The 15723-nt window shown below is 38.1% G+C and overlaps 1 protein-coding gene across 1 annotated transcript in view; it reads left to right on the forward strand.

Moving 5' to 3' along the window:
- LOC114656645 (proprotein convertase subtilisin/kexin type 4-like) overlaps window positions 1-15723 on the forward strand; it is a 107532-nt gene that overhangs the window by 38476 nt on the left and 53333 nt on the right. The window contains exons 5-6 of the mRNA XM_051931271.1: window positions 9767-9871; window positions 14094-14189. Of these exons, the coding sequence (XP_051787231.1) occupies window positions 9767-9871; window positions 14094-14189 (201 nt within the window). The remainder of the gene's footprint in view (window positions 1-9766; window positions 9872-14093; window positions 14190-15723) is intronic.

A 15723-nucleotide genomic window follows, 5' to 3' on the forward strand; every position in this document is an offset into this window, starting at 1 on the left:
ATATAAAGATACAATATCTGAATATAAAGAAAGATGAATGTCTCAGGAATACTGATCAGCTCAGCTCCACAAAACATTTGAACAGAAAAGAGAAAATCAGCAATTACAGAAATGTTTTGTTATTGCACCATGACAGCAGCAACAAGCCATGGAGTTAAAGAACGGGTTTAACTAACAACAAGAATCAGCACCTAATTAAGCAACTGGTTAGAGTGTATCTGGTTGTAGTTTGAGGCCCTGACTTAGTTGGTCTTCTGTTGGCTCACTCACTTCACATTTCATTTTTGTTTGGGTGCCATTTAAGGAAAGGAATGAAGCAACTCAGAGGAACAATGAAGAAATTCAGGGGAACAAATCTTAAAAAAGCAATTCAATTACAGTGAATTCACAAGAAGTTAATTAGCAGCACAAACAGGGCACTCGTTAAGAAAAGGGTTAGAATGAAAACCTGCAGCCACGGTGGTCCTCCAGGACCAGAATTGGTGACGCCTGTATTAGAGGGCATTTATAGTGCCTATAAAAAGTATTCACCCCTTGGAAGGTTTTATACATTTTATTGTTATACAAAATTGAATCATAGTGCATTTAATTTGGCTTCTTTGACTTTGATCAGCATAAAAGGAATGTTTAATGTTTAAGTGAAAACAGATCTTTGCAATGTGGTCTAAATTGATTACAAATACAAAACACAGAAAACATCAATTACATAAATATTTACCCCTTTTAAGTTGGTGTTTAGTAGATGCTTTCAGTCTGTGTGTTTAGGTATTTCTCTAATAGCTTCGCACATCCAGACTCTGCCATTTTTCTCCATTCTTCTTTGTTAAACTACACACGCTCTGTCAGGTCACATGTTGATCATGGGTGAACAGCCTTTATCAGGTTCAGCCACAAATTTTCAGGTGGATTGAGATCAGAACTCTCACTTGACAATTTCAGCACATTAATATTGTTGTTTTTGAGCCATTCCTGTGTAGATTTGGCTTTATGCTTGAGGGGTTGTCTTCCTGGAAAACAAATCTTCTCACCAGGTGCAGTTTCTTGCAGACTGCACCAGGTTTTCCACCAAGATTTCCTTGGATTTAATTTTGGCTTTTTTTGACCATCTCCCCTCGACTTTCTTGTATACTCAGATATAGGGATGGATATTTGAGGAGTAAACCACAAGACGATGATTATACTTTTATATTATGTACATTAAACAACAAATTAAATCAAATTAATATTGAACAATTATTATAAAATTAAAGTTTAATAAATCAGACTCTACAGCTGCATGAATAAAAAAGTACCACTTCCGGTTAGTGGAAATAGCTCAAAAGTTGAAAGAAATCTACGTTTTGTACCTAATACTTGTATGCAAAATTTGGCTGACCTTAGTGAAAGTGTACTCAAGTTATCGTGTTTATACACACACACACACATAATTCCAAAAATTGCATTTTCGGACTCGGGGAGGTGTAAAACGTTGAGATTCATCAAAATCTCAAGATCAAATTTTTGGACGATTACAATATTTTCCCTATACTTCGAAAAAGTAAAAATACTGTACTATGTCATGTCAAAATGAAAACAAGTCTTAGCAAAGTGATCTAAATTAATCTATACTAATAATTATTATTTATTGTATCAGTATGCTGCTGCTGAAGAATATGAATTTCCCATTGGGATTAATAAAGTATCTATCTATCTATCTATCTATCTATCTATCTATCTATCTATCTATCTATCTATCTATCTATCTATCTATCTATCTATCTATCTATCTATCTATCTATCTATCTATCTATCTATCTATCTATCTATCTATCTGGCAAAGCCCTCACTGACTGACTGACTGACTCATCACTAATTCTCCAACTTCCCGTGTAGGTGGAAGGCTGAAATTTGTGAGGCTCATTCCTTACAGCTTACTTACAAAAGTTAGGCAGGTTTCATCTTGAAATTCAAAGCGTAACAGTCATAACTGGAACCTACTTTTGTATACTATATACGGACATAGCGGGCAGCTCGGTCGCCGTGTGAGGCGGTTGCGTCTTGAGTCTTGCATCATCACGCCTCCCACGTGATTGAGTGCCTGCCCATATAAGGTAAATATTCGCGGGTGAAGGACTGTGCTTAGCATATTCATAAGCAAATCCACAAGTTCATAGGGACGCTGTGGCTAAATACTCGCAAGCACATCCACAAGTTAATAGGGATACTGTCGCTAAATACTCGCAAGGGACGCTGTCGCTAAATACACGGAGGCAAATCCACAAGTTAATAGAGCTTCTGTTTCTAGATACGATCCCAATAATGAAAAGCGGCTCATACGAAAACAACAGGTTTGGCTCAAAAAAGCCAATTGTGGATTTGCGTACGACCCAAACATACATTATGAGTCTGACAAAACAGTACACATTGGATCCATGGATGTTCACTGTGACTATTGTCAAGCTCAGAAGTGGCAATGCGAGTCTCCTGGTTTGTGCTGTAACGGTGGTAAAGTCTCTGTCACTCTTTTACGTAAGCTTCCTGACCTAATTACGTTCACTTAAAAGATGCTATTGACAAAAACGACACTGATTTAATAGAACTTGGTCAAGCTGTGATATTACCATCTTCCTTCACTGGAGGACCTCGCTATATGCACGAGCGTACACAAGACACAATGACATACGTACGTCATTATGGCCGCCCTGACTTATTCATCACATTTTACTTGCAATCCTAAATGGCCTGACATCACTAAAATTCTCCTTCCACGTCAAAAACCTCACGATCGCCACGACCTTATCAGTCGTGTATTTCATCTCAAGATTCGCAAAATGATAGACTTGCTCACGAAGAGTAACATTTTCGGCTGTACAAATTGCTACATGTACACCATAGAGTGACAAAAGCGAGGTATTCCCCATGCACACATTCTATTGCGGCTAAAGGATAGGATTAAACCAGCTCTCATCGATCAAGTCAACCGTGTGGAAATTCCTGATCCACAGACTGACCCTGCCCTACACAAAATAGTAAAATCCACCATGATATTCATTTGTTCAAAACCTTAAATCTCTGAAAGTTCTTCGATTGCTTTGAAATTTTGACACAACGTTGCATTCGAATACGCACGTGTTTTTATATACATATTATATAGATGTCACACCTGTGACAGGTAAAAACATGCTTTTTTTAAAAAACACAGCGCCATCTGTTGGACGTAAAGGCAACACACGGCATACTAAATATTTTACGATTCTATTTCAATGTTTCGATCAAATACATTTGTAAGTATGTGAATAAAGGCAGCGACATGGCAGTTTTTGGCGTGCAACCAGAAAGAAATGATAGGAATGCGGTCATGCATATCAATGAAATCACACAGTATTAGGCTGGAAGATACATAAGCAGCAATGAAGCTGTATTGGGAATTCTTTCATTTCCCATACATGAACGAAGTCCAGCTGTTGTTCACTTAGCAGTACATCTAGAAAATGGACAACGCGTTTATTTCACAGCTGCAAATGTGCAACAAATAGCCCTGAATCCACCGGCTACAACGTTAACTGCTTTCCTTACGTTATGTCAAAATGACGCGTTTGCGAAAAAACACTGCTGTATTTGGAAGTGCCTACATAATACACATGGAATGCGAGTAGAAAATCATTTGAACAACGCAAATGAGGAGAGTGAGTCAACGGACAACCTGGCATATTCAAAGAAACTACGATAGGCAGACTGTACACCGTGCATCCCAATCAAGATGAATGCTTCTTTGTTCACATGCTGTTGGTAAATGTGCCCGGTCCAATGTCTTTCCAGCAATTGAGAATTGTCAACGGCGTTACACATGCCACTTTCCGAAGTACATGTCAAGCTCTGAATTTATTGGAGAACGACCGATACTGGGATGTATACATTAATGATGCGTGCAACACGTCACATCCAAATCAAATTCATGCATTGTTTGCAATCATATTGACCGCCTGCTCTCCTTCATCTCCAACACAGTTATGGGAGAAATATAAATCGCACATGGCTGAAGATAATTTCCGTCGAATACGCAAGTAAAATTCAAATATAAACATGGATGTCACAACATACATCTACAACTAAGCGTTGATAATGATTGAAGATTTGTCCTTAGAAATCGCGAACAAAGTTCTCAATCAATTGGGAATGCCATCACCGAATTGATCTGCTGCTGCTTCGTTCGATGTAGAATTGCGTCGTGAACAAAATTACAACACGGGTGATCTTTTGTCGTATGTGCAATCAAATATTCCTAAGCTAACGCTTCAGCAAAAAGGCATTTACAATCAAGTAATGCAAACTGTCAATAACGGGGTTGGAGAAATCTGGAAATTGGGAATGGAAAGGTGCCGGTTGATCTGACCTCAGGACGAATTTCATTGCCTCATAACTTCTGCAATTTAGTGACGTCAAAAGAAGAATTGGTTGAAAAAGTATTTCCCAATATTCAAAACAATTATAAGAATCACGATTGGCTGAGTGAACGAGCTGTTCTTGCGGCCAAAAACAAAGACGTCTACGAACTTAACAATATTATTCAATCTAACATTCTGCACAGACAATGGAACAACAAAAAATTTTGTATACCCACAATTGTGAAATTAAGCATATTAGAAACGTGCGCTTTCTCTTTTCTTTCTTTTCCATTTAACCAGACTGAGGCAACTATTTTTACTGGCGGTGGCTCAGGGGAGAGAGTTTTTATTCCTCGCATCCCCGTTATACCCTCTGATCTCCCATTTCAATTCAAACGCCTCCAATTTCCAGTAAGGCTCTGCTTCGCAATGACAATCAATAAGTCTCAGGGACAGACTCTACAAAAGGTTGGCATTGATTTGAGGCAAGATTGCTTTTCACATGGCCAACTATACGTTGCATGCTCAAGAGTAAGCTCAGCGCACAGCTTGGTCATATTACAACCGGAGGGCTGAACTGACAACGTGGTATACAAAAAGATCCTTAACAAATAATTATTGGTATATTTTCCCTCAGTTTAAAAAGGTTTACTTTTCTTCTTAATAAAAATTTTAAAGCAGTACTTCGCCGCTGTGAAGCACGGGTATTTTGCTAGTTACAAATATAATACACAAAATCATTCATCCCATAAGTATTCACCCCCTTCAAGTCAGTATTGAGTAGATGCACCTTTGGCAGCCATGACACAGCCTTGAGTCTCTGAGCTCAGGTCTCTCTCTACCAGCGTTACACATCTGGACACTGCAGTGGTTCCCCATTCATTGCTGCACAGCTGCTCAAGCTCTGTCAGGTGTCATGGAGATCTGGAGTGAACCACCTTTGTCAACTCCAGCTGCAAATTCTCCATTGGACTGAGATCTGCACTCTTGATTTGAAGCCATTCCTGTGTAGATTTGGCTTTATGTTTGGGGTTATGGTCTTGATGGAAAGCAAATCTTCTCCCAAGGCACAGATTTCTTGCACACTGCATCAAGTTGTCCTCCTGGATGTCCTTGGGTTTAATTTGGTGTTTTTGACACTTATCAAAAGAAAAGTACCCTTTAATGTCAAAGTGAAAACAAAATAGTGCAAAGTGATCTATACTAATTTCAAATATAAAATACACATTTTGTTGTGTATATTATATGAAGACTTTAAAGGCATTGAATATTTTTACACTCTCTGTACTTGTGTTGGTTTGTGGGCACAGTGAGTGACTGTGTGTGTCTACCAGTATTGTGTGAATGTACTTTACTGATTACACAATCAATGTTACTTGTTCAAGGTGAGTGCAGCTGTACAGTATGCATAGAAGCATTTAATCTTATTGTGTGTGTGTGTGTGTGCGTGTGTGTGTATGTGCCTTTGATACTGCATGGACGTGATCATGTGCATGCACCAGTAATTGGTGTTTGTGTGTCAGTGTGCTTGTGTGTATTTCCATCTACCTGCGGTTGATTAAATCAGTTGTGGGAGATGAATGTTAACATCAATATGGTAAAAATTAGAATAACATAATAAAGATGCCAAAGCTTTCTTGCCAAATGACTTTAAGAAGCTGAAAGTGCTAAGCACCGATTTTGTTTTCAGCACGAATGTGTTTTGGATTTCCTTGTGGTTTAATACTGAGAAGCAGTAAAAGCGGTCGCTGGGTTGGATGAGTTCCACACACTTTGGGGCTCATGGCCACCAGAAGTAGAGCAGTTCTGCTTAGGTGAACATGTCATTTGCTTAATTGGCACTACATATTGTGACAAAGGTTGCCTTTATGGTGTCACCACTGGTAGTTTATGCTTCATTGAAGCCACCATGTGGCATTACAATGATCTAATTGCTGAGTCAGGAAATATTCTGCTAATGTCAAAAGGGCATAACAAAAAAACTTTTACTGTCTCCCAACTTCCTGTGCTGTCAGAATACAAGAATTTGTGCCAGTAAAAAATCTGTGAGTGGAGACAACTAAAATTTTGAATATTTTGACTAAGATGGAGCAGTTGCAATTTGCCATATAAACCTTTACTGTCACATTCAGTCCCAATAAACAGTAAAGTACCACGAATACTGCACACTAAAATAAGTCTGATTCTTTATTTTGTTAAGTGATATTTCATTGACCTAATAATAACCTTTACTCAAAAATGTACTGTGCTTTTAACATATTTATAAATGTTAGTTAAAGGTGAATGCTTGTACTTGCTAGAAGGTAAGGCAGGATCAAGTATGGGTCAAACGTGTGCTGAAGGAAACTTCTCAGTCTAAAAGTTCATTTTAAAAGGTTTAGCGAAAATTCAAACAAACAATCCACACAAGAATAGAGATGAATTGTTACACATGTGGAATAAAAGGCAAAAAAAGGAAAAACTTCAATTGTTTCAATACTTAAGGATGAATTGCTTCACATTCAGTACGTTCTAAACATACAGCTCTGCACATACAACTGAGCACATTAAAGCACAATTTGAAACCGTGTGCCTTCCATGCCTTGTCTACAGCAAGGCAGGTCACTAACTGAGATCTATGGTCAGAGGGACAAGAAATAGTTAGAATTTACCAATTCAATTCAGCTTGAGGGGTTTAGAACCTCCCATAGACTATGAACTAATATAAAGGCAAGCATTTAACATACTTTGCCTCAGATAACTAGCAAATGGCTCTTATAATGTTCTTTACGTGAAATGCCCACAATTACTGTAATTAGGGAGCTCCAGTCACTTGCTAAACAAACAATACGCATTTAAAACAACAATAAAATGGACACTTTACCTCATACATTACACATGAACGTTGAGACATTGCCACTGTACTTTTTTTCAAGAACTATTAAATCTGCTGCTTTCATTCCCACTTTTATAATTTCAGTGTATAAGAGAGTTGGGTTGAACTGGAGAGACACACATTTACACTGCGCTCAGTGTGGTTTTTCTGACTACTGGCTGAAATATTGAAAATGCTTTCATCTAATACTGAGGCTCTGGGGCAGGTCAGTGACACAATGAGCATGCTAAGATTGTAAAATTAGAGAAAGGACAGATGGACGGATGGATGAATAATTGGATGAAATCACGTCATGTGTTTTTTTCCACTTAAACTCCACACCTAAGCACTACTGTAATCTGTGCCTGATTACGATAATCAGTACGTACCTACACACCTCACTGTTAGGAGATACAGTGACTTCTGAGCTGTCATATATCCATGGTATCAGCTCACTCCATTATTTTCTAAACCTGCTTTGTGTTACTGGACTGTACTGATGCTAAACAGGACTCAGTTACAACACTGGGGGCACCCACACTGAATCAAAACAGCCCAGTTCATAGATTTAAAATGTCTTAATATTTAATTCACTCTGTATTAATATTCTAATGAATCAATCATTATGACCACAGAATGGTGTTTACTTAACCCAAGAGTCATCGGAATAAACAAACTTCAATTAGCATGTTGGGGTTGTGGACACAAATAGCTGGACTTGTTCTGCTCAGATGTTAGTGCATTAAAATGTAAACCTGCCATACAATTGAGCAGATCTGACTGCGTCTTAGTCCCACCTACAAGTCTGTGATTGACAGCAGCAGCTCTCCTATTCAAGCCAGAAGTTTTTATGTGTGTTTGAGTGGCTGAAGTTTGTTTGTTATACTATTTATGTATTTTACTTGAGTTTCTGTAAAGTTTTCATTTTCTCCATTGGGACAAATAAAATATCTATCTATCTATCTATCTATCTATCTATCTATCTATCTATCTATCTATCTATCTATCTATCTATCTATCTATCTATCTATCTGTCTGTCTGTCTGTCTGTCTGTCTGTCTGTCTGTCTGTCTGTCTGTCTGTCTGTCTGTCTGTCTGTCTGTCTGTCTGTCTGTCTGTCTAATATTGCCTATCTATCTATCTATCTATCTATCTATCTATCTATCTATCTATCTATCTATCTATCTATCTATCTATCTATCTATTATATAGTGCCTTTCATATCTATCTATCTATCTATCTATCTATCTATCTATCTATCTATCTATCTATCTATCTATCTATCTATAGTGCCTTTCATATCTATCTATCTATCTATCTATCTATCTATCTATCTATCTATCTATCTATCTATCTATCTATCTATCTATCTATCTATCTATCTATCTATCTATCTATCTATCTATCTATCTATCTATCTATCTATCTATCATTGACTAATAGTAATGCAAGAGTCCAAATAGAACAGTGGGGTGTCAACTAGGCCACCCCATTTACTGCTGCAAGAAGAAAGCAAAAATAACAGGCATTCGATAGCGCTAGAATCAACGTAAAGTGCAATTAGTCATCAGGTACTTTTAAAGAGGCAAGGTGAGGTGAGGCGTCATGGTTGGAGCTTTGTTTTGTGGGTTGCTCATCTGCTAAATGAGGCACCTCCTTCCGGGAGCTCCGTGCTTTTATAGCTTGTGGTGTCAGTTACACTCATTGGGTGTCTTCTTGGAGCCATGGTTGGAAAAAAAGACAGCACAGGTTGTGACTATACCCGTTGGTGTACTAGGGTGGTAGTATGGTAGGGTGGTAGTGCTTTCTCTCATGAGCCCAGAAGGCAACAATCTGTTGTGCATGCATGACAATATCTAACTCTCTAAATGCATGTCTAAAAACTATAGGAGGAAGTGAAAACCCTTACTTTGTTCAGCTCTTTAAAATTTTAAATGTGGGGTGCATACTGATCCTCAAATCTTCCTCACTATTTAGATTGGAAATCCACTTTTAGACCGACAACCTTCACTTAATATAGAACCTTTAAATAGAAAACACTGTCCTAATGTGTTGTTTAAGTGTATCTGAATTGTACAGGCAGGTAAAGTGACTCACTCAGGGTCTGACAGCAACCTGAGAGTTAAACCGATGCCTTCATGTCTAGGCCACAATGACTATGAGTCTTAGGAGTAATCCAGCCATCCATCTTTTTTCCAAAGCCACTTTTTCCATTACAGGGTCATGGGGTGCTAGAGAACCCACACTCGTGGGAAATGTTGAAATCATTGGGTCCACAATACATACATTTAATTATACAACCACTGTTTAAAATGAAGGAATAAACTAGAGTTCCTAGACTAAACCCCAATATACCTGAGAAACAGTATACATTCTACACAAATAATTGAGATTCCTGGATATGGGAACCAAAGCTGCTAATTATGTCACAAGTTTGTTGATGAGATACAATAAACTGAGAGTCAACCAAGAGTTCCCTGAAGTTATAATAATGGAAAATGTGTATCTGTGTTTGTCCAAATTTATCCAAGTCATCTGTTCTTTTCAGGTTTTTCCTGGGGATAACTACCATCACATTAAGCACAGAGGCTTGCCTCGCATTTCACTGAGGAAGTACCACAGCCACAATATGCGCCTGAAGAGGGAACCAAGGGTAAGTGTGGCCTATTCTGAGCCAGCTAATCACTTGTAGATTTTCCATTTCCATTGATATTGGCATCACTACCCACATATATCTAACAAGGGGGCACATGCTCCCTGGAAATGTGTTCTTTTAGTCTGTCCACACTATGTTTTCATTTAAAAATAGCTTTGTCCACATTAAACATTTTCATGTTGTTTATGAAAGTATCTCCATCCACACTAAAACAACTGAAAATACATATGACATAGACGTTTGCCTACATTGGGCATCTGCACATCTGTGGAGACATCATTGAAGGTATGATAATGCCACCAGCCATGGGATATTGCAAAACAGAGGGACCAGAAAATTATTTACCTTTTAAACAAGTCTACAAAACACAATTTAGATGTGTACAGGTAAGCAACACAACAAGTACCACTGAAAGCAACTCTTTGGAGCCTGCCATTTTGGAATATTGTTTTCTTCTATGAAGGGAATCAGGGAATGAAACATTGTAATGTGCAGGATCCAATCAGGAAAGGGCTAATTAATATGCACCAACACATCAGAGCACAATTATAGTCTCATTTTTCTTAACTCTACATATTCACCTTTCCACATTGAGACACTAGGCCAGTATGGGTCAAAAACTCCAGGGAAGTTTTTGAAAGGTGAAAATGGAAACTAATTTCTGCATTTTTCTGCAGAAACATTGTAGTGTGGGGTCTTTGACAGTCATACAGTATGTCCATCTTCAGAGGAGTCTGAAGCCTTTCCTTTGGATGGATGGAAGATATCCCTTACTATCAGTATCTATCTATCTATCTATCTATCTATCTATCTATCTATCTATCTATCTATCTATCTATCTATCTATCTATCTATCTATCTATCTATCTATCTATCTATCTATCCATCCATCCATCCATCCATCCATCCATCCATCCATCCATCCATCCATCCATCCATCCATCCATCCATCTATCTATCTATCTATCTATCTATCTATCTATCTATCTATCTATCTATCTATCTATCTATCTACTCTGAAGATGGACATACAGTCATCAAAGATTCAGGGGCAAATCTACCATCAGGGCATTCTGGGTGTCTGCATAGGGGCCTTGACAGCAAGAGGCCATTTCATCTAACACAAATGTGACAAAACAATCCAGTTTCCACATGCTGAAATCACTAACACACCCACTTGATGAAATGATCTTGTGACCATGTTCCCCAGTGGGGAACATGATGAAATGATTGAGTGTGCACACACCACAATCAGAAGTGGAAATTACTTTGCTGCATGAAACGACCGGGTGACCACATGGTGCATTGTTAAAACTCTCCTTTAAGGAGTTCTGTGGGGGTCTTAATATGGGCTTGCGAAAACCCCAGTGAAATATCATAAGACAATTGTATTGTCCGATTGGCTTCCTCAATTGTTCATTGATAGGAGTAAATGCAGCTTTTAAAAACAAATTAAATTTATGATTTCTTTTGTATTATACTAGGGGGCTTCGCCCACTGCTCACTTTGCTTGCCAACCCCTGTGTTTGGTTTTCCAGATACACACTTTTAAGATTTTTTTTTTCTTTGAATTGTTTCTATTTCAACTTCTTTAAAAACAATATTTGGAATCTTTAGAGTCCCAACATGCTGAATGTTTTAGATGACATGTGTTTAGTGACTTTGTACCATTATTCAGGATAGGTTTCTCTGTTTGGAATTTCAGCACAGAAAAAATGATTGACATCATCAGCAGTTAATAATTTTTTTTGCAAAGTAACCAATAAATGCATGTGAGGTAAACCCCGTTTTTGAAATTCTCTGACTTAAACTTTAAAGCCTTACAATAATATCACCTATGTCCATATATCCATCCATCCATTTTCCAACCCTCTGAATCTGAACACAGGGTCACGGGGGTCTGCTGGAGCCAATCCCAGCCAACACGGGGCACAAGGCAGGAACCAATCCCGGGCAGGGTGCCAACCCACCGCAGTATGTCCATATATTCGATCTCTATTCGCCTTTTCGTTATTTCTCTGAGTAATAATTTCTCTTTGTTTGCACTAATGCGATGTTTACTTTCTTTGTTTTGACACTTTCATGTTCAGTATCTTGCTCTGCATGTGTTTTGCGCCTACGTTTTTTTTTGAGTCTTTTGAATTCCACTGTTTTCATTATCTCTAACCTGCTCTGCATGTGTTTGGCCTCCTTGTTTTGTAACCTCTTTATGACGTTTTACTTTGTTTTCTCCTCTTTGTCTTCTATTTCTGACCTCGCTTTGTCCTGCTATTTTTTCACTTACACCTGGTCCGTGATGATTATTTTCCCTTTTTTGAGTAATAATTTCCTTTTGTTTGTGCTAATGGGATCTTTACTATCTTTTTTTGATACTGTAGCGACCTCCGTGTCTGGCTCGAAAAGAGAAGAAATAAAAAAAAAAAAACAGACAGGTGTAGTAAAGTCTCACAAAAGTTTTACTTGAACAATCAAGAAAAAGAATGCCGACTTCATAACCCCAAACACAACCTTCTAGCACCCTCTCCAACCCCCTCCTCTTGTCCCGGGACCCCCCCCCCCCCATCGCATCAATCAATACACCGCTGTCAGTCTTCCGTGCTGTACTCCGCCCTCCCTCAATCAAACCTAACAGTCACTCCAAAAAAAAAAGGCTTCAACCTGGAAGGGATGCTACAATTTTCCTGCTTTCATATTCTTTAACTTTCTCTACATGTGTATTGCGCCAACGTTTTTTTTTCTGAGCCTTTCGAATTCCACTGCTTTCATAATCTCTAACCTGCTCTGCACGTGTACAGCGGCAACGTTTTTGAACGTCTTTATGAAGTTATACTTTGTCTTTTAATTCTGAGCCCGACTGGAAATCTTTTCATCTATATCATATTGTCCTTATACGCTTTATATGCGCTGAGAGCCATGGATCTGTGTGTGCTCAAAGCCTCGACACGATTGAGTGTTTTGCTGCCCGGTGTCTTATTTGATATTGGTTGTAAGTAGGGTGTGTCTTGCAAGAATCTCATTGTTCTACATCCCCCGAGACGGTCCTGGGTCAATCTCTTGGCACAAAGTCTCATGTTTAAGGTCCCCGCAAGACGCTCCGTGGCCAATCTCTTTCATCTCGTGGGTCTTTTAAGTGTCTTCTGTGATCTTCACATGAAGACCATGTCTTGTCTCCCTAGTCATTCTTCTCCATGGATTTTTTTTTATAATAGAGAGATATTTCATGTCTTAATATCTCTACTATGGTTACTATGGTGGATATATTGTTTCAAGTACGACTTCAATTTTCAAAGACTACAACCACAGGGGTCATGCATCTCCTGCTAGATACAATACTCTAATGTGACCAAACCTAAGTTGCTATTGATCTTTAGGAATTTGATGTTGGTGCCTTTGTCCAGCTTATGCTTTTTAAACAAGACCAATGCTGAATGTGACCTTTAGGTCACTGACTTCTTGAGCTGTCAGTAAGTCATGATGGGATATTGTCTCTCTTTCCCTAACAATTTTTTGTGAAACACATTTTCCCACAAAACGTAACAGTTATCATAAAGTGACCATTGAGTAGAGGTCAACTTTCCTTCTCCCTTGTATGGTACACTCTGGGATACTTTTCTGTTAACTTGGGCAGCTTTTAAAACCACATGGAATTAAAAGCTTTAAAGATTAATTTCCTCTTCTGTGCTTAATGGTGTACCCTTGGGGCAACTGACCACTCTGCTAAGGTTGTTGATCAAATTTTACGAGTATCTAATTTGAAGCTTTGCTCTGACGAGAAGATCACCATTATTGCAATTATATAAGAACAACATCTATATGGTGAACTCCCCCAAAGCTTTTGTCAAAGACAAGAACTTTCAGGATCAAGAATCAAGGATCTTATTGTCATTCCAACATCCATATACAGAAACAAAAGTCGGTACTCGGGTCCCAATAACTAAACAGTGTCCACTATAACCCCATTTTAAAACAATAAATAAATAAACTTCATAATAAAATGTATCCCAGAAGTAGCACCTTAAACCCTAAAGCTTTGTGATAAAGGTATCACAGATGAACAGAATAAAATGGAACAAAATAACATTTATGCATCAGTAAGATAACTATAGCTAAAAATAAGATAACTTAATAGCTGTGTGGTCACTAAGTGAGATTATATTCTGGTGATGCACTTTTTTCCAGGTCTTCTGTCGCTGAATCCCTAATCTTATTCTTCATTCAGGTACTCTGGTTTGAGCAGCAAACAGTCCAAGTGAGGAAGCGGAGACACTTGACACAGTTGCCCACTGACCCCTTGTTTGAAAAGCAGTGGTATCTGGTGAGTTTTCCTGATCTTTGTTTTGCTTCATTAGCTGTAGTCCCAATGACATACAAATGATGGAGTCAGTCAAAGATGTTATAGTTCAGTTCTGGAGTGGCTTTGTAATAACTCAGGGGATTGCACTCAACATGTGTATCTCGTGCCCTGCCAATACTGCACTGTACTTTCAATCATTAGATTAATGTGAACTTTCCCTATTTATAAATAAAAAGTGTACTGTATAACACATGTATGGTTCAACCTGTGGGCAGCAACACCCAATCTCGAGTATCGTGTTTCTCAGAAATGTTGTAACGTTATCTCTTTGAGTTTAGTCAAAACAATTACACTATAGTATCCCATCCAGCTTTCTTGAATGCCATATATAATATAATGTCCAAACGGCTTAATATCCTATTTCATGGGATGCATAGTGGACATTAAGTGGTTCACTCCTGTACTCTGATTGTTATTGCTTGGCATGCTGGGATATATGGTGCTACGTAAATATAATACAATACAATACAATACAATTTATTTTTGTATAGCCAAAAATCACACAAGAAGTGCTGCAGCGGGCTTTAACAGGGCCTACTCTTGACAGCCCCCCAGCCTCGACTCTCTAAGAAGACAAGGAAAAACTCACAAAAAAACCCTTGTAGGGAAAAAATGGAAGAAACCTTGGGAAAGGCAGTTCAAAAAGAGACCCCTTTCCAGGTAGGTTGGGTGTGCAGTGGGTGTCAAAAAGAAGGGGTCAATACAATATAATACACAGAACAGAACAAATCCTCTGTTCTTTGTTGATACTCTGTAAGATGCAAATTACAAAGGGAACAGTTGAAGTTAGGCTCTTAAAAAAATTGAAAAGTTAACAAAAAACTAAGATGCACTCTGTATTCCCTCAACTAGGGCTGCCAACCGTCCTCATTTTTCCAGACATGTCCTTATTTTTAACAAACCATGGACTGTCCGGGAGGAATTTATAACATTTTGAAAATGTCTGGAATTTTGGCTCCTAAAATTTGAAAAATTCCAAATCCTTATCATTGGTAAAAATTGAAAGCTGTAAACCACTCAACATTTGTGGAAGTAGTGCACACACTTTTCCCCAGAATCTTCACTTCCATTCCGGTAGTGAACAATGCATATATTGACGAGAATAGTCAATGTCTGTCCAACTTGGCTTTTTCACTTCATCCTTTGAGTTCAGCTTTATCTTCTTGGCGAGTAGGCAGTTCATTATAAATGTTATTCCTTTCCTTAATTATTTGTAATCCTAATTCACTGTAACTAAGTGAAGTTATTCAAAATCGAAATTACAATTTCATGTTTTCTATGTGAGATCTTATTTTCAATTCTTCTTTCAGCAGCTTGGTTAAACAAGAAATTTCATACATCCAGTTACAGTCCATTGTATTTATGTGCAAGGAAATACTGCTTTGTAATATTTTAATGGAAAATATTTTTATTACCACCCGTTGTTCCAAAATGGATTTATAATTGCAAATGAATGAGTCGACAATTAAAGTTTCAGTTAATTAAAAAAATCACG

This window comes from Erpetoichthys calabaricus, chromosome 8 (genome assembly GCF_900747795.2).
Source record: "Erpetoichthys calabaricus chromosome 8, fErpCal1.3, whole genome shotgun sequence".
NCBI lineage: Eukaryota > Metazoa > Chordata > Cladistia > Polypteriformes > Polypteridae > Erpetoichthys > Erpetoichthys calabaricus.